General features: G+C 46.1%; 2 protein-coding genes across 3 annotated transcripts; one reads left to right on the top strand and one right to left on the bottom strand.

Moving 5' to 3' along the window:
• The first annotated feature begins 496 nt into the window (after window positions 1–496).
• On the top strand, window positions 497–3,679 carry nkx1.2lb (NK1 transcription factor related 2-like,b). The gene is made up of 2 exons (XM_067247178.1): window positions 497–923; window positions 2,955–3,679. Exons 1-2 carry the CDS (start codon window positions 497–499, stop codon window positions 3,677–3,679), a joined length of 1,152 nt encoding a protein of 383 aa, XP_067103279.1.
• A 2,778-nt stretch (window positions 3,680–6,457) lies between these two features.
• Window positions 6,458–24,510, bottom strand: uvssa (UV-stimulated scaffold protein A). 2 transcript variants are annotated; one of them, XM_067247662.1, is made up of 15 exons: window positions 24,344–24,510; window positions 24,116–24,236; window positions 23,553–23,764; window positions 23,203–23,321; window positions 22,970–23,090; window positions 22,395–22,817; window positions 22,194–22,303; window positions 21,943–22,071; window positions 14,399–14,495; window positions 11,986–12,178; window positions 11,749–11,901; window positions 10,975–11,158; window positions 10,778–10,889; window positions 7,333–7,522; window positions 6,458–7,103 (listed from the first exon to the last, which is right to left on the bottom strand). In XM_067247662.1, the coding sequence occupies exons 2-15, from the start codon at window positions 24,223–24,225 to the stop codon at window positions 7,010–7,012; spliced, it is 2,247 nt and encodes a 748-aa protein (XP_067103763.1). In that variant the 5' UTR covers window positions 24,226–24,236; window positions 24,344–24,510; the 3' UTR covers window positions 6,458–7,009. The 2 variants fall into 2 exon arrangements, with proteins under 2 accessions (XP_067103763.1, XP_067103764.1); XM_067247663.1 differs by having other exon boundaries at window positions 24,116–24,510.
• Window positions 24,511–24,625: the final 115 nt, after the last annotated feature.

The following is a 24,625-nucleotide window of genomic DNA, read 5'->3' as shown; positions in this document are numbered from 1 at the left end:
GCCTCTGTTGGCCTCGCGTGCGCAAACTGAGATAATAGGCTATTAGCGGCATGGGATTAATTTGTAGCCAATTACAACCCGCAGTTGAATATGAATGCATAAATAAGGCATAGCTTGTGTCTAAGTTTTGGCGACGGACCGAGAAGGGAGGGGGCGTGAGAGAGAGCGAGGTGCGTGCGCGACATAAACGTTAGAGGGTCCTGGGGGGACGGTTAAAAACCAAAAAAGGGGTTGAGCACTTGAGATCAACATCGAACAGAGCCCCGTCACCTGCTGTCATCCGCGTGTACCGCAGAGAGGGGAGCAGCGGTAGAAAAGATCTGGCAACACTGTTAGGGCAGGAATTCTAGGCACAACACACAAGACCTTAACCAGACTCTAATTGCACGCGCTATTATGTTTTCGATTGTGATAGTGGTTTAAGTTTAACGCTCGTGCTGGTAGACCTGATAGTAGAGCAGAGGAAGACCGCGCTCCTGCGCCTGTCTGGAAAGTCATGAATAGGGAGAAGACTGGGGACATCATCGTTCCGCCTGTGTCCGGTGTAGCTGCGCAAACAGCAGTGATCGTCGTGGCCGCCCCGGAGAGCATGGACAACCACGGGGAGAAGCGGCTCGTTGCCAACGAACTATCGGTTTTCTCTTGTCCCGCGGGCAGAGAAGTGCAGCAGGGGGACAGCCGAAACAATTCGCCGCGACAGGAACCGGCTCCGGTGGCGATGCCCACAGTTCACCGGACCACCTCATTTTCCGTTTTGGACATTTTGGACCCAAATAAGTTTACGAGCAAAAAGCAGAATCCCAACCGGAGAGGCACTGAATTCGCCTTTGGGGAAGAGAACCGTGGAGACGACTCAAACCATGCCTTAGATCAGAAGTCATACGAAGATTACGACCCGTGTAAAAAACCTACAGGCTTAATAAGTGAGTATCTCTCCTTTCTTTCATCGACTTAATAGTGTAGGATAAAGTTCATGGTCAATGTAATTATAGGCCTATCTCAATGTTGTATTCAATCTGTAAGGCTACTACTATATTACCATGTTAAATCTCTCTCTAGCTCTCTCTCTCTCTCTCTCCAACAATCTCAATAGCCTAAATAAAAATGTAAAAGCCAGAAAAGACATAATTTTTTACAGGCCTATAGCCTAGATATTTCCATCTAATGTATTGCTGAAATCCTGAAAGGGTGCTTGTCATTAAAGCATTAGTAAATGTCAGATGGATAACAGGCGAATAGATTCACTTATTGGCCTATATTCCGAAACTAACTTATTGGTGAACTTATTTGGGGCAGAAGTTTCAGCTACAGCCTTAGTGTCAGATCTACAATTAGCTTGGTAGGAGCATATAGGCTACTATTTCAATGGAAAGCACAGGAGTTCATAATGTTCATTTTGTTGTTGATATTTTGTTGTTGTTGTTGTGTATTTTATTCACTATGGACCAACGTTGAAAATGGTGCATACTAAGCCTATTTAGCTGATTTTGTCACTGAATAGCCTCAGACTAAAGGCTTGTAATATCTAAAGAAAAAACAATTAAAAGCCTTCGATTACATTTAATTGAAGGTGCCTGGCGAGGTTAAAGTTGCGAGAAAATGGTTGGAATCGGCCCAGAGTGACATGCATGCAACGGCAGATCAATATCCTATTATCGAACATTTCAGCCAGCTTGCCCACTCGTCTTCGACATCTAAATTATAAGGTTAAAATTCGGATAATCACACTATCAAAAGCTATTATAGTTATTATGTAAATATTGATTTAAAATACAGACATGGATTCATATTTGTCTCAGCTGCTAAAATCTACCAAAATGGCCCCAATGCATTTCAATGGTCTCTCTACTCTTACCTGAAGCCTGGGCAGTAATTTTACTAGGTTGGTCTATTTTATTAGTATGGCGTAATAGGCAGGCCTAAACTGGACATGTATCAGTGATGTGTTTCTGAAAAGGTATGTTGCATTCAGTCAATTGAATGTAAAGTCCTATTTGTTAAATGCTTGGTCAATATAACTTCACTTCACAAAGTTACCTTGCCACAATAAAATCATGTCAGACACTGAGTTAAAATGTTGTTATAGGTACACACAAAATTATGACAATAACCCTAACAGACTATTGGACGTGCATACCAGCGCGTAAACGGATTTCTATGGATTTCTGTGTTAGACAATATAATGTCAAAGACATGTCACAGTCTTCGTAGTTTAACCAACTAAATACAATTGCCAGTGGGTTATTTTAGAAGAAAGACAACTGATGATGCATTCTTGTGTTCATAAAGCAAATGTGTTTGATTTTGCTGTGGTGTTAAAAACATTTTATCAGTGATCAGTGTCTTGTAGTAAATATAGCCAGACCAGACCCAGGCAAGGAAAAAGTTAACTGCTCACTCTAGTTAAGGGTTGTTGACTTGAAGCAATTTAAGCCAATTTCATTCTCAATCAAAAAACAATTAAATGACGGTATACCTATATGCGTGTTAAGGGCATAGCTGTAATGAACCCATACAAATGGTATTCCGAATGACATGTAGGCTATTAATGTTAAAATGTTTACCTATATCCTCTATGATTAGGCTACAGAACTTTCATGCTGGAAATATGCCAAGACATTCAATCGATAACATCACACTGAAGACAAACTATTAGCCCATCTCCTTTCTAAATGACGTATTTACTATAGCTATGATGATGAGATAAATACTGTCGTTTTTATTTGGTGATGTGGAGTGGAGAGATAGTGGCCTAGTCATCACTGTCTTTTTTGGAAGAGAAGTCTGGTTGGAAAAAGTTATCCTGCACTGACTAATAGCCTACATGGCTTCGAAGCGTGGGAAGTTTTTTAAATAATTAGGCTTCCTTGTTTAAATTGATAGAATTTCATTCGTTTTTCAAATATAGCCTGCTCTAAATAACAACATTTCATTTAATGTTTATTTACTTCCAGAGGACGGATTTGTGTTCAGGTCAGACGAGTGTGAGAACGACTTCAACCGTGGATCACACTCTGACAGCGAGGCCCCGGACGAGTTGTGTAGTGAGGAGAGCAGCAGTGCGGTGACGGGGAACGGTGAAGGGGAGCTAGGACACCACGATGACGACGATCATGGGAGCAAGAGCCCAGTGTCTGGTAGTCAGCAGAACCAGCAATCAGAGTCGAATGGACAAAGTCATCAAGCTAAGCCGAAGAGGAAGCGCTCTGGCTCGGACTCAAAGTCTGGTAAGCCTCGAAGGGCTCGGACTGCTTTCACGTATGAACAACTTGTTGCTCTTGAGAACAAATTCAAGTCCACTCGATACCTGTCGGTGTGCGAAAGGCTTAACTTGGCACTGTCACTCAGCCTGACTGAGACCCAAGTCAAAATCTGGTTCCAAAATCGACGAACCAAGTGGAAAAAACAGAACCCGGGAGCAGACACGAGCGCACCGACAGGCGGGGGCGGAGGGGGCCCTAACGGACAGGGTAACGGACTGGGGGGCCTTAGCCCCCTTAGCCCGTCTCCCCCCATGGGCGGTCACCTGTCAATGCACACGGGCTATCCGGGTCACGGGCCGGGTGGGCTGGTGTGCACCACGCAGTTACCCTTCCTTTCCAGTCACGCGGTTCTGTCTCCTTTCATGTTGGGGTCCCAGGCGTATGGCGCGCCCGCCTTCTACACCTCACACCTGTAATGAGGCCCACCGTCCCGGAGAACTTTTGACTGAACTAGAAATTCTAATTTCAGACTGTGTTATTAACTGACTTCAAGGTGATATTATTTTGTTCACCATGAATTATTAATAGTTTTAAACGCACAGAGAAGCTTGGTCGGACCGGTTTCCCGAGGCACTTGAGTCATAACGTGCCTCGTTAGGTTACTATTTGTGGCATTAGCTGAGCGATGGGCAGATACACACACACACACGCACACTTACAAATGTGTCCATGTTGTTGTCAAGGACAAACTACCGATAAAACAGAACCCACATCTTCACCGCAGGTCGAAGAGGACTTTTCCTAACAATGTATTTTACTTTTTATTTTGATAGAATGTTAATACTCGGGGTCAAAGTGTAAATACAATTGTTAACAAATATATGTTTAGGTTTTAATTCTGAATGCAGTTTTAAATATTATTAGAAAAAGTTGAAGATAAAAACGACATTATTATGTATCAATATTAAACATTCATTTACATCTGGAATGGCTTGAAATATTGTAAGTACTGTGTAACTAAACTGTGAACGTTTTAAACATGTTTGTTCTCCTATTATTTACCATATTTATTCACTCACTCTAGTTTCCTGGAAACCTATTGGCAGTCATGAATGCTCTTTCACTGAATTTGTTTTTGATAAGATAAAAGTATAAGATAATAAACAAGTTCACTTTGCAAACGAATAATTTGATATTGGTATTTAGTGCATAGGCGAGATTCTGTTTTGTATCAGTCGATTTATTTTCTCCTTTCTCGCAGCGAATTAAAACACATTTGGAAACTAAACACCGTATTTCACTTTTTTCCCCAAAAATTGCATGTCTGACCAGTGTATTCCATTTGAACACTGAACAAGGAAAATTGTCCAGTTTCAAATATTGATAGGCCTAGCCTTAATAAGATTGGAAAATGTAGCCTACACGTAAAAAAAAGCCTGCATCTGGCTAATTTATTCACGTCATGTATGCTATTAGCCTACACCAAGCTATAGCCTATTATGTTATGAACATTTGGCATTTAAGATTGAAGGAACAAATTCAGCCGAATGATTTTGGATTCATTGATGGGTCAGTACATTGACAAAGGCTCCCTCGATCGATTGTAAAGGGGGTAAGCCCATCGTGATAATTAAAACGGAAACTTGTTTTTCAAGACTGTTTAGTGTTCGGTCATGTGGTCCCGTAAAGATGCCTCCCGATTTGGCATGAGACACGTTTAAGGAGCGCACAAGCCTGAGATGCGTCTTATTGAAGAACATCGATAACAGAGACACAGATAGGCCCATACAGACTTGCCACGTTTGCAAAAAGTCAATGCAATTAATTATTGACACAACAAAGAATAGGCCTACTATTATTTATAATGAAGGCCTAAAGCACAAACCAACTTGTAAGATTAATGTGTTTCTACAAATACAAGGCTTGTGAGGCTTAAAACCCTGTTATGAATAATCGCCATGGCCTTGATTAAGATCATAGCCTATTATTAATTTTAATTACGCTTATCGAAAACCACATAAATGAAGAAAATGTAGGTTTGATAAATGCATAGGCTAGGCAATTACACTAAGGCACAAATATAAGATGACTCCGGGTCTAAGACCGGGTTGTTTTATTTATACCGACATGACAACTTACAATATGTCTTCTTGCAGTGCTCCTCATTGAATTATTTTGAATGTTGATGTTTCATATCCCATTAATATTAAATGTTTCATTCCATAATATCGTCCGGAGGAATGCTTGTCCGCCAATAACGCACGAGCGCATTGTATCGAGCGCGCGTCTCCACAGGACACACATTATCAAATGAACATTTATAGAATACCTTGTTTAAACTTTTTTGTGAAAATAAAACGAATAATGATTTAGGCTGTTGGGCACATGCATGCTTCTGTCGCAAAATTCAACAAAGACATTTGATCAACATTTTTGGCGCTGGTTTGAATATGCCTATATATAGGTATATATTGTCGAGTTGCTCTTGTATACAAATATATATATATATAGGTTATATATAAAATATCATCGAAATATTATCAACACAAAAGATAATTAATAATTATTACTGGGCCTATGTCAATCTTTATTATCATCTTATTTTATTATTATAGGCCTGATCCAAGTAGGTGTAATCGTAGGCTAGGCTACATATATTTTGTTTGTATCATCGTTTAAAGATTTATTAATTTGAAGCAGACAGGTAAAGTTTTCTTGACGTATTTTCGCCAAATTACAAGTTGACAATCTCCATTGGCATATTTTGTCTAGCCTATGCATGTTTCTTATTATACTTTCTGAATAATTATCCATGTGACATGCATTGGATATGCAGTCTACTAATGCTCTATAGTGTCTAACCACGTAGCCTACGGTTTGATGTATTTTGCCTTGGAGTCTATGCAGCCTATCGGCGTCTGCCAAGCTTCGTCGCCATAGAGAAGTACAGATGTCAATACTGAAAACATTACAAAAGTTTCGACTATCTGTATGTAGCCAGACACACAAAGATGACCACTTGGTGGTTTAAATATGATTTGTGGAATATAGGCTACAAAAGACAACCTAAAGTGTCTACTTGAACAAATACTTGTATCAGTTGGCAGCATTTCGAAAGAGGCATGCATGTTCCAGTAGTTTATATGCTTCTTTTGCTGCTCAACAACTCTAGGTAAAACAATTGAATTAGCCCACTGCTTTGATGTTATGCTTTATTGCTCAGCTGTCAATGTTAAATATTTACTCAACATGAACAGTATTTTGTAGGGAATCAGTCCAAACTGGTTTGATACTTAAATGTTATGATGGAATAAAACCACATGCAACATTCCCACCTTGTTTAGTTCTCACAGTGGATGGATGCACAACCAATCATTAGGCAAATTTGTTAGCTATATCATCAGTATTAAACTTGAGGGTTTTGACTAAGAGGGAAGGACAAGTATGAGGAGATAAATAAATCACAAGGCTGACAAGTTCTAAACTACACACTCAATTTTTAATACATCAAATGTAGAGGACAGCCTGTGTTCATTCTGCACTTTTGTACAAAAAAAGACACTTCAAAAAACAGCAACAAATTCAGAATATCAACATTAATATATTCTTCAAAAATTCCTGAGGACATTACAATGCCAAACATTTTCGAATTCCAAATAGTTTCACAAGTAAAAAATAAATAATTTCATTTGGCAACCATTAAATTATATAAAAAAACATAATTCTAAAATAAATCTCATACAAAGACATCAAAATGGCATTCAAGTCGAGCATACAAAAGTCACTACAGTAGTTAAGAGCTGTAGTTAATTGAGAGCATAGTTGAACTGGTTCGAAAACTTCTCATGTTTCCGTTTGTCCATTTTATTCATGACTTCAGTGACTCTCCGCATTGAACTCCTGGAACAAAGACACAAGGAGAAATATGAATGAAGTAATACATGAATAAATGAATGAACCCATAATCTATCAAGTAACAAATTCAGCGTCAGTTTGAATGACAGGTCTCGATGGACAGTTCAAACATCTGTATGCTGTGTCAGTTGTCTCTCAGGACACAATCTACCACTCATCTTTCTCTCTCATCATCTCTGGAGTCTGAGAGGCAGCTAGCTGGCTAACTACTCACTTGTTGAAGACCTTCTTCTCCAGGCGTGAGCGGGAGGTGTTGGCGCTCTGTTTGAGGTCACTCAGATTGGGGTATTTCTTCTTCTTCTTCCCCTTGCCCTTGCCCCGCCCTTTACCGTATGTCCTAGAGGAGCCCAGGTCCTCCCCTGTAGCAGCCTCGATGTCACGCATCAGCTCAGGGTCCCGCCACTCTAACACACACACACACAGAGAGAGAGATACACACACACACATGCATAAACACGTAGATACACACACACACACACATACACACACACACACACAGACACACACAAACACAGACAGACACACACAGACACACACAAACAAACAAACAAACAAACACATTATCATCCAGGACACCTTCACGACAAAAATGTCTAAATATTGTGTAAACAGCGTAAACAGCAGTATATCTTTGTCAGTGAGAAGGCCTAGTCGTTCCTGGCCTGTAATCCGAACCACAGGTTCTGACCTGCAGGTAGCTGGACCCATCTAATCTGGTCCAGGTCTATACAGAATGAGCCAGCATGTTTACAGAGGCTAAATGCACTTTGGTTGCCTGAACAGGTTTTGTGAACATGCCGTGTGTGCAGTGAGTGAGTTAGTTGAGCGTGAGCGAGCGTTTACTGAGGTGTGTGAGCTAGCTGAGGTGTGTGTTGTGGGACTTAGTTAAGTAGGTAGGTAGCTAGTCAAGGTGTGTGTATGGAGGATTCATCTGTACTGTACCCCCCCCCCCCCCCGCCCCCACACACACACACACACACATACCCCTGCCCCCGAGGAGTGCCCTTGGTGTGTGGAGGTTAACTGCTCCATCAGCTCAGCCTCATAACCGCCAACAAACCACACGGTAATTGAAAAAATGTAGTCTATTTTGGTCTGGCATTAGACCCTCTCAATCACCCCCCCTCCGTACCCCCCACCCTCCCCTCCCACCCCACCCCCAAGTCCCACAAGCCTGTAAAAGAGGGGCCCAGTTTTAGTTACTAATTAATTTGGGGAGGTGTGTGCGTCCCTAGGGGTGTGTGTGTCAGAGGGGGGGAGTGAAGGGGTGGGGGTGACTGTTTTTTGCGTGAGGTGTGATTGGGGCTGGGGAGGGGGTTGAGGTGTGTGGGTGTGTGTGTATGGGGGGGGGGGGCTCTATTACACAAGGCCCATGATCCCTGAGTGGTTTAAGTCATGTCTATTGTGTGTTTTGATTCCCAGGCCAGGATGAGAGGGAGAGAGGGATGAGATGAGAGGGGAGGGAGGGGGGTCTTATTAAGTTAATCTGTCTGAAGCCTCTGCACCAGGCCCCTGTCCTCTGTCAACAGCCTCGCTACAGCTCCAGCTGTGGCCCGGGACACACACACACACACACAGAAACACACTCTACAAACATGGCAGCTGGAAGTCTGCCAGCCCTTTAGGGCCGGCAGCAGGACCTCCTAGTGTCTAGTCTGGTGTAAAAGATACCCTGGGATGGCCCTTGGCATTAGCCTGGCACACACACACACACACACACACACACACACACACACACACATCATTCAAGTACACACGCAAACATACATATACAGACAGTGACACAAAACTCAAACAAGTCTACCCTACACAAATATTCACATAACACACCCACGTTTACGTTGAAGGGAGTCAGGTGGCTGAGCGGTGAGGGAATCGGGCTAGTAACCTGAAGGTTGCCAGTTCGATTCCTGGCCGTGACAAATGACGTTGTGTCCTTGGGCAAGGCACTTCACCCTACTTGCTTCGGGGGAATGTCCCTGTACTCACTTTAAGTCGCTCTGGATAAGAGCATCTGCTAAATGACTAAATGTAAATGTTTACAGCACACACACCTTCATGCCACACATAACCCAGTCCTCTGTAGATATCTCTCTTGTCCTCTATCATGCAGCATTCTATGATGACAATGACAAAAATCTATGCTATTCACTATCTAAAAGCTATGCTAAAGCTGGCTAAGTATGCTAAGTACGCTAAGTAGGCTAAAGCGGCCTCCCCAGCTAGCTAATTATTATCATGGCTTGATGTAAGAAAAGCTAATTAAAATCTGCTTGTGTCTTAATGTGTAAAGACGGATTGTGAGCCTGGTGTCACTGACACGTCAAAGATGTGACTTGTCTGTAGCGCTAACGAGCTAATGTTCGTGCGGTCTGGGCAGGCCTATTCTGAGACAGGGGGAGGGGGTGGACAATAGGGTTCACATTCAGAAAGCCAAACCCTGCCCTGGGACTGGGAGTGTGGCTGTGAGCAAAACAAAGAAATTATTTGCGTCCGTTAGAGACAAAATCAATATAACGGTGGGAGAGAGAGTGACCACAGGGAGGGCTGATCAGTTGCAGGCGCACGCGCACGCTGTGACAAGGGGGCCTTGTCAGCCATGGGCCTGGCAGCCCGTTGGCCTCGTTACAGGAGCAAAGCCTCAACGAGGCACACCTGTTCCTCATCTACCTCACGCCTGGTGAGTACAAAAGGGGACAAACAGGGGCAATATGGGGGTTGACATGGTTTTGTGCTACACAGACTCGCCGTAGGAGAAACAAGACCAACCACATGAGCCAGGAGGGCTGAAGGAAGAGACCCTGGGAGAACAAGAAACACGCCGACGTAACTCAGTTTTTGTTAATGTTTTTTTGTTTTGTACCAAAAGGTGCTATTAAAACCCTTTGGCGTACCTTCTCTCTTGGAGTCTGTCTCCGTGCTTCACAACACACGCGCACACACACACACACAGGTGGTAATGGGGTACTAGCCTGCCCTAAAAGGGGAAAGACAGCATGTGTGATATATATATATATATATATATATATATATATATCTATCACATATATATTTTGCAGGCTAGTACCCCATTACCACCTGTGTGTGTGTGTGTGCGCGTATATATATATATATAACACACACATGCTGTCTTTCCCATATATATATATATGTGTGTGTGTGCACGCATGTGTTTGTGACAGTGCCTGGCTGTCTGTCTGGATGGCTAGGTCTGATGAAGTAGTGGATCAATAGTGTAGTTAGTTACAAAAGATGCTATTTCACAAGCGAGTGGCCAGCAGGCAAGCCAGTCAGACGCCTAGTACCTGTTTGTTAACAAGCCACTGCAGGGAGAGAGACCATATCCTCTGGCTACCTGGCAGTGACACACACACACACACACACACACTAATGGGCTTTTAGCTGGGCCCGGTTGTGCTGGGCCAGAAGAGAGAAAGAAGGACAGACAGATCTGGCCCAGTCAAGCCCAGTCTATTATTCCTCTATTGGCCATCTCTCCAATTCTATCACCTCATCTTTACCTTAATCAAAAACTCCCTCATCCCTCTCTCCCTTCGTCCCTCCTCTTCCTCCTTAGTTCTGGGCTGGAAGGAAGGACTGTGTGCTCTGGGTCCAGCCAGACACCAGGGTGATCATGGCATGGTGTGTGTATGTCTCACCAGGCTGTTCCTCTCGCCGTTTCCTCTCCTCTCTCTCTAGGCGGTCAGCGTCCTCGGGGTTAGTGGGGCGGCCTAGGTCATCACGGGGCACGATGACACCATGGAACGGACACTACACGCACACACACAGGTCAACTTGCCACTACACAACTGTACATGTCTGTGTTTTTCCAGGTGCGTGTGTGTGTGTGTCTGACCTTGACCCTGTCCTGGCGTTCACACAGCGACCCGTTGGACAGGGGCGCCCTGCAGGTGTGTGTGACGGGGGTGAAGCGCCCGGCGAAGGTGATGTAGCGAGACTTCATCTGGGCGCTCAGCTCCGGGTTCTCCACCTCCTCCTCCACCTCGTTAGGCACCCAGAACTGGTGCTGGGAAGAGTACCTGGAGGAGGAGGAGGAGGAAGACATGGAGGAAGAGGAGGAAAAGGAGCATGAAGAGGAGGAGGAAGAAGGAGAGGAGGAAGAACATGAGGAGGAGGGGAGAGGAAGGGGAGCATGAAGAGGAAGAGCATGAGGAAGAGGAGAAGAGGAAGAGGAGGAAGGGGAGCATGAGGAGGAGGAGGAAGAGGAGGAGAAGAAGAGGAGAAGAAGAGGAGGAGAGGAAGAGGAGGAAGATGAGAAGTGCTTTAACACTCTACGGCTCTAAAGGTTGAGCTCAATTATTGTAAGAAAGCCTCCATTGCCAAGACATCGCACTACAGCCATTGCATCCACTGAGGCCTCTGACAACAGAACCCTCTTGTGGACACGTACAGCGACTGCAATCAGAAACCAAAACTCCATGCAGCATCTCACCCAGAGCCCACAAAGCAGCACTGTCATCTCAACCAGCAATGTGATTCTTGTGGATTGAAGGTGTAAATAATACTGCAGTAGTAATATGAGGCTATGTATATAATATGTACATGGTGCCCGAACGGTATATATGTATTGATAATATCCATGTAATATAGGGTGAGTAATGGTGAGTACTTGATGATCTTTCCAGCGGTGGGCTGCTCCTGGCCCCAGTAGTACAGGTCCAGACCGAAGGGGATGACAGGGACATCAGCCTGGCCCTGGCTGGACCCTGGGACTGCATCACTGGACAAGCCTGCTGTCTGCTGCTCTGGACCTGCTGAAACGCTATTCATACAGAGAGAGAGCATTCATACTGGTGGTTTGAGAGAGAGCAAGAGGAGGGTGAAGGGGAGGAGAGCAGAGAGTTACCAGGCCTGTGGGAGGCGCTGTCTGAGGAGGCTCAGTGTGGCAGCAGCACAGGTGGGGTCCTGCTCCTCCTCCAGGGCTCTTCTCTTGCTCCTAGGGAGCGGCTGGGGGTCCTGGGGAGGAGCCCGGGGCTGGGGCCGGGAGGAGGAAGAGGCTGGCTTCTTGCTGCTGGAGGAGCTGGTGGAAGGTTCAAGACCTGGTGGGGAGGGGGGGAGGGGGTCAGGGTGACAACAACACGTCTAGAAATGAGCTGTTGCAGACCCCTGGGTGGTCTAGCGTGTGTGTGGAGGTCAGACAGGGCTTAGGGCTGGAGAAGAGATCAAAGACAACCTATAAGCCGGCAGCTTGCCCCAAACAACCCCACAGCCTGCCAGGCCAGATCAGACCAGGCTAGACCTGGCCAAGTCAGACAATATGAATGGCAATCCAACACAGCAGTTGTTACCTCAGAGAACAGACTGGCTGACAGGTCAAACAGTACCTCTCCTCTCTCCTATAAAAGGAGCCAGAGAGTGTGATGAAAAAAGACAGCCGTGCTACAGAGGGCAAGTATAACCCACCTAATGCAGTGCCAGTCAGTAAAATACTGCTACTGTGACACTCCACCTCCCCACAGTGACCCTGCTGCCCCATCCAGCCACCACAGTTCAGCTGAATGCATTTATAAACCTGACCGCTCCCATGTACAAGTAGCCCACCCCCTACCCCTTGGCCTCCATCACTCCAACACATCACGCCATCCTTCCATCCCTCTGAATTACAACACCATCCCTCCATCTTCCCCTACGTCGAGGCCCAGCTGAAATACTACCAAATCCTTTCTTTTTCTCTTTAAATTGACCAAAATGGTAGCTATTTGTCTGCAGCAGTAAAGTAGCAGGTGTTAAAGAGATAGATCAATAGGAGGAAATAGAGAGGGCCAGTGGGCTGGCCTGGGGAGAGAGAGGAAGAGAGAGAGAGACAGAGAGAGAGAGACAGAGAGAGAGAGACAGAGAGAGAGAGACAGAGAGAGACAGAGAGAGAGAGAGAGAGGGAGCCGAGAGAAGGAAGTAAGGGAGAGAGAATTAAAGAGAGAGTGAAAAAGAGAGAGGGAGGAGAGAGAGAGTATTGATTTTCCTGAGTTCAGCAGGCCTTGTAATTAAAATGTAAATTTGAAAGAGAGATAACGTCCTGACAGGAGAAGCAGGATAAAGGGATAGATAAGAGATCAGCCGTGAAAAGAGCAGAGCACAGAATGGAGGAGGAGAGGAAGGAGAGAGAGAGAGGGGGAGAGGGGGGCGGAAAGAAGGTGGGGGGGGAATAAAAGAAAGAAATAGGAGCTGAAGAAAAGAAGTGAGGCCGAGTGCTTTGTGATCTGGGTCCCTATAGATGAAAGCCGGGCTTTGAAAAGACAGACAGCCAGGAAGACTGTCCATAAAAAGATAACAAATATATTTTTTAATTCTCAAAAACATCGTCAATATATATCATATTATATCCACCTGAGACACAACTCATTATGACAGAGGGACAGTTGATAGTCTGACATTCCTCTGAGACAGTGGCAGACTGACAAGATATCTGTAACTACACGCACACACACAGTTTGTGTGTAAGGCTGCCAAGTGTTTTGCCAAAGCAACTTCAGACTGCTACAACAGCTCTATCTACCCTCGCTCTGTCTTAAAATACTGTGTACACAAGAGGACCTCAATATAATCGTATAACTTCTAATTCCAGTGCTGGCTGTGTGTATGTGTGTGTGTGTGCAGGGGAGGATGTGTCCCAGGTCTAGGCAGTAGAAGGTGCAGGTACAGGTAGTAAATTACAACAGGCCTAATGGGACCTCATTAAGAGGGTGGCATTGTTAATTTGGCATGGCCTCTACAGATCATTACATAGCTCACTAATCAAACCCAGCCTGGCTCCGGAGACACACACACACCGACAGAAACCACACCATTATTGTTAACACACAGGAGGGATGTCTCGGTCTAACTCCGGACTTGACCAGAGCAGGTTCAAACAAAGACACAAAACAACATTTTCAGAACGGGGTCGTTGCTCCGGTGACAGGTGCAGTTGGCAGCACTGTGCTCCGTAGCACCTGGGCTAACAGTCTACTGAGAGGGAACGTGGCTGGCCGACTGCACACACTGACCCCTGACCTCTGACCACAAGTCAGCCTTCCACAAACAAACACACTTTAAGGGGCATTCCTTCACACCTTCTCTCTGTTAATCTGTGCCTGTCCGCTGTAAGAGAGTGTGTGTGTGTGTGTGTGTGCCTGTGTGTGTTATGGTCTCTAGGGGCCAGGGTGAGATCTTATGAAGATTACTACTATGGCAGGTTCTCCTTATTGCTGTTTGTTTGTCTCTCTTGTTTGTGCACGTGTGTGTGTGTGTGTGTAAGTGGCCCTCCAGCTAAGTCAACTTACCGTACTCCTCTCTTAGATGCTCTGGAATGTGGGGTTCAAAGCCTTCCTTCTCCGGCACCTCCTCGAAATCCTCATCTTCATCATCCGATGCTCTCATCTGAAGGGTTGAAAGAGGCGTTTATCATTTTTCATACATAACCACACCCCTCCCGACTGCCCACTCTGATGTTTCCTCGCACCCATCGAGACAGACCCCCACCTAGCCTCTACACCTGTGCCCACACCCGCACCAGTCTATCCTATCAGCCCGGCTAAGTTCAACTCCTGGGTCTCAGCCTGGATCAGTCGAACTGTTGAAAAGGGGGGTTTACTCCGTCTTGCAGGCTGGGAGTGGGATCTAGTATCTGGATGGAGAGATGAGAGGATGGAGGGAATGATTGTAGGAGTATGTGTGTGATAAGGAGGCTGGTCAGAGAGAGGTCAGGTCCACAGAGGTAAGCTGCCTTTCGCTTCTCAGGAGGTAGACTGGAAATCCTACACACTCTCACCTCCAGATACACCAAAGACACACACACCTGCTCATGCTATCGCAGCACACACACTAGAGGGTAGCTGCCCGACACAGCTTTCGAAAAAAATGTAGAAGTGATGTTCGGGTTCGGGTTCAGACACATTGGCTGGTCTTTTTGACGTGATTTGCCGAATTTCTTTTCAGTGAAAATACAGTGTAAAAAAACTGGGTGTCAAACTCTTCATCTTACGTGAACTGTGTCAGGCTACGGTTGGAGACTGTGTGTGGTAGTATTCTGTCACACACCCATGCAGCACACACACCCACACATGTTGGGGAAGGTGTATGTGGTTGTCCCTCTCTTCGCGAATCAACAGGGCGGGCTGGAGGAGCTGACTTGTGGTTCCCCCCTCCCTGTGGTCTGCAGCTACTGCAGATCTTACTAACCTCTCTCAGGTAAATGAGCTCCATCAATATAGTAGGAAGAGCAATGAGATGAACCCTCCCTCTCTTCCTCTCGCTCCATCGCTTTCTCTCTCCCTCCCTAAATTCCTCTCTCGCTCCATCTCTTCCTTTCTCTCTCTCTCCCTCCCTCCCTTCCTCTCCCTCTTCCTTTCCCTTCCTCTTTTCCTCTCCCCCCTCCCTCTTTTCCCTTTCTCCCTCTCTCACTCCTTCTCTCTCTTTCCCTCCCTCTATTCGTCTCTTCTTCTCTCCCTCCCTCTCTTCCTCTGTTGTCCCCCAGTGTCGGGTGCCCAGTCCTATACGCTGCGCTGCATCATCACTAGTCAGGGAGCTGTTTTGGAGGTACAGAAACAGAGAAGGGAATTCATGACAGGGGAAAAGGTCTCTTTCTTCTCTTACTATTCTCTTCCCTCATCCCTCTGTTCCGTTATCTTTTGCCCCCACAGTCCAATGACCTCCTTTCCCATCCTTTTCTCTCCCTTCACTCCTCCACTCCTCATCTAAGGCTTTGCCCTCTTCTCCCTTCTTCCTCTCGCTGTCTCTTTCTCCCCTTTTCTTCTTCTCCTCTCATACTCTTTCCCCTCCTCCCCATATTATCTCTCCTCTCTGCTCTTCCTAGAAGGGACTTCACATCAGCGCTAAACAGAATTTATGCCTTTTAATTTCCTCTAAAGGTAGTTAACCATTCCCTGTGCTACAATGCATAACAGAACGTGTTTAAATCTCGGGGTCATTTTCATAAACACTCCACATAGCGCCCTTAACCTTCACTCTCTGGAATGCTGTGTAGCGGCAAACTGTTCTCGCTCGCACGCTCTCACACATACACACCTTCATTCAGCTTAATTACCTCAATCATAACACCTACGTCTGCTACGAAAAGAAAGAGAGGGCAAAAATGACTTTTCCTTTCCTTCTTTTCTTTGTGAGAGCGTGTGTTTATTAGCGTGTTGACCGTGGCATTTTATGATCGTTGCTCTCTAGTACTACCCATCATATAGAGATACAGAGAGACAGAGAAGAGAAAGACAGACGAGAGAAAGGGAGCAAGAGGAGATAGAGAGAACAAGAGACAGAGAAAGGGAGGGAGAGAGACTGAAAAATGGAGAGAGAGACAGAGAGAGAAGCAGTGGATGAAAGCACAGGGAGAATCACAGAGGAATCATCCGCCTGCTCTGAATATTACAAACGCGGATGTTAATAAATTAAATCACACTTAATGAAACCACTTAATTTTACAACACTAACAATTCAATTACAGCATAATTAACCCATAATTACCACTCTGTATATTCCGAAAGAAACAGTGACAGAGAATGGGAGAGAGAGAGAAAGGGGGGGGGGGGGGGGGGAGACTGCTAGGCATCGAATGCACTAAAAGAAAAAGCTTGTATTGCTTTAATGCAATTAAACATTTAATTACATAAATATCCCAATTAGAATTTGGTGCAAAATATTTGGCAGTGTCATCAAGCAAATTGCTCTTTATGAAAGTGAGATATATTCAATTACAGGGTCAACTCAGCCATCATAACTATAGTAGATGGGATAAGCACCATAAAAAATACTTACCCCTAAAAAGAGCTCCCAGTCCAAGCTGGTCAGCCTAACTAACTAGTCACCACCTGGCACATATCCTTCTCAGTCAAGCACTGCTTTACTAACACCAAACTAAATAAACCAAATACCAAAACTAACAAGTCTATGTGGCGCACTGAGAAAAACTAAAAGAAAAACACAAAACAACGATCGAGCCCACAGAGATTATGAAATGGCTGAACATCTATCGAAAGCAGAGATGACTCCTTTCAAAATATAGACTCAGTGACCTCACCCTGGAATTAAATCCAAACAATTGTATGGATGTTTTATAACTGATTATGTTTAAGTTCTTAATATGTGTTAACAATTGCATGTGTTGACCCTTCACTGTGGACTGCTTTGGCAAAACCTGTTACATGAAGAATCATGTCAATAAAGCACGTGGTACTGAAAATAGGGAGAAAGACAAAGAGAAAGAGAGACTAGAGGCCAAAAGGACAACACATGAGACCACACAAACTAGAAAGACAGTGTCTCAGTTTGTGATGAGACTAGCATAGATTATTAAACGCTTGCTAATCTATTAATCAATCACCAATACGGATGACAGTTGATAAAGGACACTTTCTATACAACAAGCTTGATCAACAACAAATACAGAGAACATTTGATACTGAGTACACAATGGCTTCTTCTGCCTACGCAAACCTCGCACACACACACTACCCCACCCAAGTTTGATACCAATCACTGAATACACAGCAACACACACTCACATGTACGAGACAGAGAGAAAGAGAGGGAGGGAGAGAAGGTGCTTCCCCCACTCCTGCACAAACTTTCTCTACATTTGTCCCTAACACAGACCCAGTTATTCACCTTCTGTGGAAGGAGGGGGGGGGGGTGTGTGTGACAGTTGCAGAGCAGGAGAGGAGATTGTACTTTTGTTTATCCCGGCTGTCTCTCTCTTCCGCAAGGCAGTTATTCCTCCACTGATAGATCCCTTTACTACACCCCCACACTACCACCTGCACAACAAACATTACTTTACTTTTAATTCACCTTAATTCTGGGGTGATAAAATCTGTGGTGTCGTGGAGAGGTGGCAAAGCTGTAACTCTTGTACAAACGGAGGAGGGAATTAGCTTTTATATAGAAACATTTTGCTGACACAAACCCAGTTAAAATATGGCCTCCGTTCCTCACGCACTCCTTTGCATTTAAACCAACCAGTTTCTTATCCGGCGAAGAGAGAGCTCACCACCATTTCTCCTTTTTATAAAATACCGGAGGAAAGTTTTCTTGTGTGGGGAGATAAACTAGCAGTGCTAACTAAAGCACTAGGATGTATCACAGAAGGCTGAAGCTTAGCACTGCAGCTTCTGCTGAGCCTGCAAACAATACCGGCTGGGATACCTCTCTTGGTGTCTCTCCATCTCTGTCTCTGGGTGTCTCCCTTCATCCTTTTCTCGCTGTCTTTATCCTGCCTCAATCTATCTATCGATGTATCTATCTATCCATTCATCGATCCATCCATCTATACCTTGGTATGTTTGGGATTGATAAAACATTCCCCACCACTCCTGGTTTGTTTGTCTCCCTCAGCAGCAGTATTGACCATGTGTGTCCCACCTCGGTCCCCCTTCCCGGGTCGGAGGCCTGGATAATGAGTGTGTTTAAATAACACAACACACTCCTGCAGGGTAAAGGACCTCTGTGCCCTCCTCCCTCCATCCCTCACCTTAGCCCCCCCTCCATATATCCTGTATGGTCTAATTAAGTCTCTAAAGCATGTCTATTGCTCCACCCAGGTCACCCCCCCCCCCCCCATGCCCCTACACGCCCCAGCCAAGCGCTCCCCCTTAAGTAACTCTGTTATCCTTTAAAAAAATGATCGCCGAGGGCCGCCTCGGACAACTGAACTCTCAACTTCATTTGTCTCTTGGCAAGTTTGATGGCTATGCGTTTAAAAACCCATTCAATCTTATAAACTAAAAATTAAATGTGCTCAGCTGTGATGGTCTTCTGTGCATCTGCTATTTATATGCTAATAACCCCCTCCACTCTGGAAGCTCCAGCAAATTATTACAGCAAACCAATAACTCAGGTGTATGGCCTGGTTGGTGTGGTGGCGGGGAGGGGGGGGATGGAATGAACCATCGTACGCTGTCAGAAGGAGGGAGGGAGGGAGGGAGGGAGGGAGGGAGGGAGGGAGGGAGGGAGGGAGGGAGGGAGGGAGGGAGGGAGGGAGGGAGGGAGGGAGGACACAGAGACCTGCTGGAGGTGAAAAATAAACCTGAAAGTTGTTCTCTATTGTCTCTGCAGACAAGTTAATACTCTGCTCTGAAACAGCACTCGGGCTGTGAATACACACATACGCATGCACGCAAACACACACACACATTAGATTACATTCTACATTACCATGCAGGGAGATGGGCCAGTGTGAATATTGCCAGGCTATAATGCGGCCAGGGTATTATCTCAATGCGTTTACGTCCCCCCACATAACAAAATGTAGCAGAATGAGATGGGTTTCGGTCTGCAGGAGAGCCCAGCAGCATCATGGGAACGTTAGCTAATGAATATCTCCATCACACATATATGTAGCTGCTGTTTGATTGGTTCAGTGCCCAGGAGGCCATGACCAAATATGGTGTGTTATTCCAGAGGTGGCGTTTGATAGAAAGAGGCCTTCCTGTCAGGAAGTAATGAGGTGAGACCCAGACTCAGGAATAAGAAGGGAGAGAGAGGCAGGGGGAGAGGCAGGGGGAGAGAGGCCAGGGGACAAAGGTCGGGGGAGAGAGGCCGGGGAAGAGACCAGGGTAGAGAGGATTGGAGTGAAGGTGAGAGAGAGACTTGGAGTAGCATTACTAAAAGGTAGCATAGAGGCTGGTACAGTCAGGCTTCTGGGAGTGAGGCTGGAGGACAGTCAACAAGGATATTCGGAGAAGGAATGGATGGGTAGAGAGAGAGAGAGAGAGAGAGAGAGAGAGAGAGAGAGAGAAGAGACAGAGATGGTTTAAGAGATCATGGGACCAGCCAAAGGTAATGAGGCCTGTCCCAGGTCTCAGTAAAGGGGGGCTTGATGATTATACTTACTCTCTAAGACCCAGGGGGTTTCTACCTTCAAACCCCCCCCCCCCACTCCGACCGGTCTCCCCACGGACATCCACTGCTGGGGCCAGTCTGGTCAGCTGACACATTAGCTTACATCTCGATCTCCTCAGCCACACTGACAGCCAGCTTATAGACCTGAACCTCAAGTCTCACACACACACACACACACACACCTCCTCATCATCATTACTGCCAGTTACCCTAACGCAAACTGTCACCACCAGCCCCACCTACCTTTAGCCCTAACACACTTGTCACACAGTTAACATCTCTATCGTGGATGAAAGGGGGAGTGCCCTCTTATTCACACACACACAACATCAATGATGTTTCTCCGTAGCCTGATAAGATGGCTTATCGTAGGTAAACAACAGCATATCCTAGCAAGCTGCATGTTTAACGGCCTGCTGCTACAGGGACGGGGCAAATTTGTCCTATTAACACACAAACACAAACCAACACACTGGCAAACACCTTAGTGACCAGGAGAGGAGAGAAGAGGAGACGAGTGGAGGAAACGAGTGGAAGACAGGAGAGGACTACTGTCAGCAAGTACATTAAGTGTCTTGTTGTTTTCCTTCACTCTTTCTCCTTCATGTAAATCCGTCCCGCAGGATAGTCAGGCTGCTGATTCCTCCATTTTCCCTCCAATCAGAGCCCAGTTTATTGAGTCGCTGAAAGCAATCCCCCCGCGTGTCACCATGGCGATAAAAGGAATAAAGTAATGGAATGCTTTTAAGGGTAAAAAGGAAAAACTAATTATGATAAAGGGCTTTAAGTTGTAGCTTTATCATAGCGCGGGGCTGCTTGCATGGAGAATGGGTGCTGGCAGTGATAACCCTTTAAAGAGAGATGTGGGCTGCTTTGTCACTGTCACCGCTGGCTGGCTCCCCCTTGCACCCCTCCTACCTGACAGACTGGCATATCAGCTGTCATTATGAGACGAGCACTCATAACTACAGCTGCTAAGGATGGACTGGTGGAGGGAGGGAGGGAGGGAGGGAGGGAGGGAGGGAGGGAGGGAGGGAGGGAGGGAGGGAGGGAGGGAGGGAGGGAGGGAGGGAGGGAGGGAGGGAGGGAGGGAGGGAGGGAGGGAGGGAGGGAGGGAGGGAGGGAGGGAGGGAGGGAGGGAAAGAGAGAGGACAAGACAGAGAGCAGAGCAAAAGAGGGAGAGATGGAGGGAAGGGTTATGGAGAAAGAGGTAAATAAAGAGAGTGGAGTGGAAAAGACAGGGAGTGGCGGAAATGACGAGGTAAAGACCCGGGCTTCCTCCCAGCGTTCTGTCCCTCACCCCTCAGCCTCTTCTCCCTGACGTCCCAACTTTTTTATTACAAATGTCCATCCCTGTCTTCCCTGGAGCTCTCACTCTATTCTCCTGCTTCCAGTCCTGTTCCTTCTGTTCTCTCTTCCCATCCTGCTCCTTCTACTGTGTCCTCCTGCTCTCTCCTCCTGCTCTCTCCTCCTGCTCTCTCCTCCTGCTATCTCATCCTGTTCTCTTCCCCCAGTCTTGGACCTCCAAGCCTTGCTATTCCTCCCAGCCCTGTTCCTCCTGCTCTTTCCTCCTGCTCTCTCCTCCTGCTCTCTCCTCCTGCTCTCTCCTCCTGCTCTCTCCTCCTGCTCTCTCCTCCTGCGCTCTCCTCCTGCGCTCTCCTCCTGCGCTCTCCTCCTGCTCTCTCCTCCTGCTCTCTTCCCCCAGTCTTGGACCTCCAAGCCATGCTATTCCTCCCAGCCCTTCTCTCTCATTTTGCACCTCCTAATAGCCCTGCTCCTAGCGGAAAGTGCCGCTCACCTCCCTTTAGGACATCCAGACAAATCCTAAGAGAAGTTCACAGCATTTTGTCTTCTGGGAGATCAGAAGAATGTATTATTACACTGTGCAATACTGCCCTCTTCTGGTGAGGTCCCTACATGCTGCCTATGTGAATTGGTATCCATTGAGCACCCTGGGTTAGTGCCTGTTTGTACCTACCACTTTACGGTGCCTGGTGCAGTAGTCTATGTGCAGGTCCTGGTGTTTTCTGATGGCAGTCTCTAAAGCCTTCTTCAGGTCCAACGCCTGTCTTAACAACTGATCCTGACCCCCTGCTCTGGTAAACACCTGGACACACACACACAGGTATGCATACACACACAAAGTAATTAATTGTCTTTATGCTGCAATATAGTATTCCATTGGTTCAGTTCTGGAGTTCCATCTGGACACACACACAAACCCCTCACCTGGACCCAGGACTTGACAGCAGGCAGGTGTTTGGAGCTAATCAGCTTATGGAGATCCTTAACTGTGGTTACCACAGCCTCATTCTCTTCCGTCTCTTTCAGATGCAAATCTGAAATGAGGTGGGTAACAGTGAGTGTGTGGCCTTGTGTGTGCGTGTGTGTGTGTGTTTGTGTACAGTATGTGTGTGTGTGTGTGTTCACCTGTGGTGAGGTTGAGGTCTAGACTGTATTTGTGAGAGATGAGGCCTGTGTTCCGTATGAAGGAGTCTTCATCCAGAACCTCATTAATTTCACTCTCTTCGTCGCTTGACTCCTTCTTCTCATCTCTCTCTTCGTGCAGGTCTTTGCTGCAGCAAGGCTGTTCATCAAGGTCTATAGAGGAAACTTCTGTCCCATCATGCGTCACCTGGACCGAAGACCTTTTCTCAATGGTTGATTCTGTCATCTCATTTGCTGGCTTTGAGGTCTCTGAGCTCTGATTGGTTGATACTGGTGTTTCAGAGGCTGGTTCTGTGTTTGGATTGACTGTTGCCTCCCAAACAGAGAGGTCAAACTCATAGGGCAGCAGCAGCTTCATGCAGGTGTCCATCTCAGTCAGACACTCTTGTATCTCCTCACAGGACTCTGCGAACACCCAGGGGTCAAGGGTCACAATTATGACTGACTTATCTTAATAGCACGTACAATACATTTTTGGTTGGAACAAGAAAGGTTTAAAGTCCAGTTTTTAAGTTCCATGGCTAAGTGCAGGTAGTCATATGACGGGAGAGGCATACCTTCCATCTCCATGGTGGCCTTCTCAACCTTCTCCTTGTAGATCCTGTCAAGCCTTCTCTGCTTCTCCTCCTCTCTCTTCCTCTCCGCCTGAGTCCTGGCTTGGACATCATGGAAGTCCACCTAGAGCGGGAGGAAGAGAGAGAGAGAGTGAGAGTGACAGAGTGAGAGAGAGAGACAGCGTTGGCAGGTGTCCTTGATTCTCTGGATAACTGAGCGTAGCATATCCTCTCACCTTCTTGACCTGTTTCAGGAAGTGGTACCCCAGGCCCAGCTTCTTGTAGGCATCTCCGTATGAGGCATGCCAGGCCTGAATCGTCTGAATGGCCAGGGTCTTCAGCTTACGAGCTACCTCTACATTAGCAACATTAAATAGCACATGTCAAACTTTTTGAACAAGGATTTTTTTTTTTACTGAGCATGATTTCATTAAAAAAGACAGACAGAGGCGGGACAGTAAAGCCCAATTTAAGGCTAAGCTGTGTGAGAACATAATATTTTCATGACATATTATATAGACTGTATGGAATTTAGGGGATGTTGGACATTGCGCTAACGACCCAATGACGATAGTGTTCGGGTTACCTTTAGGTGGGGGGAGCGGCTGGTCGGAGTCTGTCTCCACAGTGAGGTCCAAAAAGTCCTGGAAGTCGGAGACAATCAGGAGGCGGAAGTGGTGCGAACGGGAGAAGAGCTCTGCGGCCATGTGGAAGGCAGAGAGGCGGATCTCAGCATGCTCCTGAGCCAGCTGAGACATCAGCAGGTTGTAGACATGCTCAATGTAGTCGTTAGAGGCTCTGAGAGAAGACAACCACAGTACAGTACATTCAGTAGGCTACAGTACAGTACAGTTTTAGATGCTCTGGGAGAGGAGAGTCAGGTTACAGTAAAGTATCATGGTATGAAAGGTCTGTGTAATTGTAATTATATTTAGCAGACAGTCTACAGCAGTGTTTCTCAACCCTGGTCCTCAGGACCCACTGTCCTGCATGTTTTAGATGTTTCCCTGCTCCAACACACCTGATTCAAATGAATGTTCATTATCAGGCTTCTGCAGAGCTTCATAACGACCCATTCATTTTAAGATGAGAATCAAACCAGAGTTTAGTAGACTAGACTAAGTAATTGTATTCCTTCCTAGTTCTTACTTGCAGATCTTCTTGAGCTCCTTCATCTTGTCCTGGTTTAGCTGGGGCTCTCCAGAGGTGGTCAGCTCCTCCACCAGCCCAGACAACTGGTCTCTCAGGGCATGATCCATCGCTCTGCAATCTGACGAAAAGTCATCCAGTAAACCACCACGTCACATATAAGCAGCTAGCAAGTGGCATGTAAACAAAGAAATACATCTGTCTGTTGACGAGTTCGTTTTTCCATACCAACTCTAGGGAATCTCGTAAGTGTACAAGGCTTAGACTACAGCTTCTGGACTGAAACAACAGTGTCAAAACATCGTAGCTAAGTCATTTAGCAAGCTGGTGCCCCTGAAATACACCATAGATCTCCCGAGTATCTCTGATTTCTACGGCTAGACTTCAACACTTCACCAGTGCTACGGGGCGGGGTGCGCATGCGTGTACAGAGCGGAGACGTGAACCTGTTTGGGCGTCGCGTTGTCCGGCTTCTCGCGACATTTTGCTTTAGCACAGGAGCGGATTTCA

The sequence above is a fragment of the Osmerus mordax genome, chromosome 12 (genome assembly GCF_038355195.1).
Source record: "Osmerus mordax isolate fOsmMor3 chromosome 12, fOsmMor3.pri, whole genome shotgun sequence".
Classification (NCBI taxonomy): domain Eukaryota; kingdom Metazoa; phylum Chordata; class Actinopteri; order Osmeriformes; family Osmeridae; genus Osmerus; species Osmerus mordax.
Note: the sequence above shows the minus strand (reverse complement) of the source record. Positions and strands in the feature narration are given on the sequence as shown.

Bases quoted from the DNA above. Each gene is read 5' to 3' on its own strand.
- nkx1.2lb (XM_067247178.1), top strand. From the start codon at position 497: ATGAATAGGGAGAAGACTGGGGACATCATCGTTCCGCCTGTGTCCGGT. The intron at 924-2,954 runs GTGAGTATCTCT...ATTTACTTCCAG, and splicing joins AAAACCTACAGGCTTAATAA to AGGACGGATTTGTGTTCAGG.
- uvssa (XM_067247663.1), bottom strand. From the start codon at position 24,225: ATGGATCATGCCCTGAGAGACCAGTTGTCTGGGCTGGTGGAGGAGCTG. The intron at 23,091-23,202 runs GTGAGAGGATAT...CTCCCGCTCTAG, and splicing joins TCCTGAAACAGGTCAAGAAG to GTGGACTTCCATGATGTCCA. The intron at 10,890-10,974 runs GTCAGACACACA...GTGTGCGTGTAG, and splicing joins AACGCCAGGACAGGGTCAAG to TGTCCGTTCCATGGTGTCAT.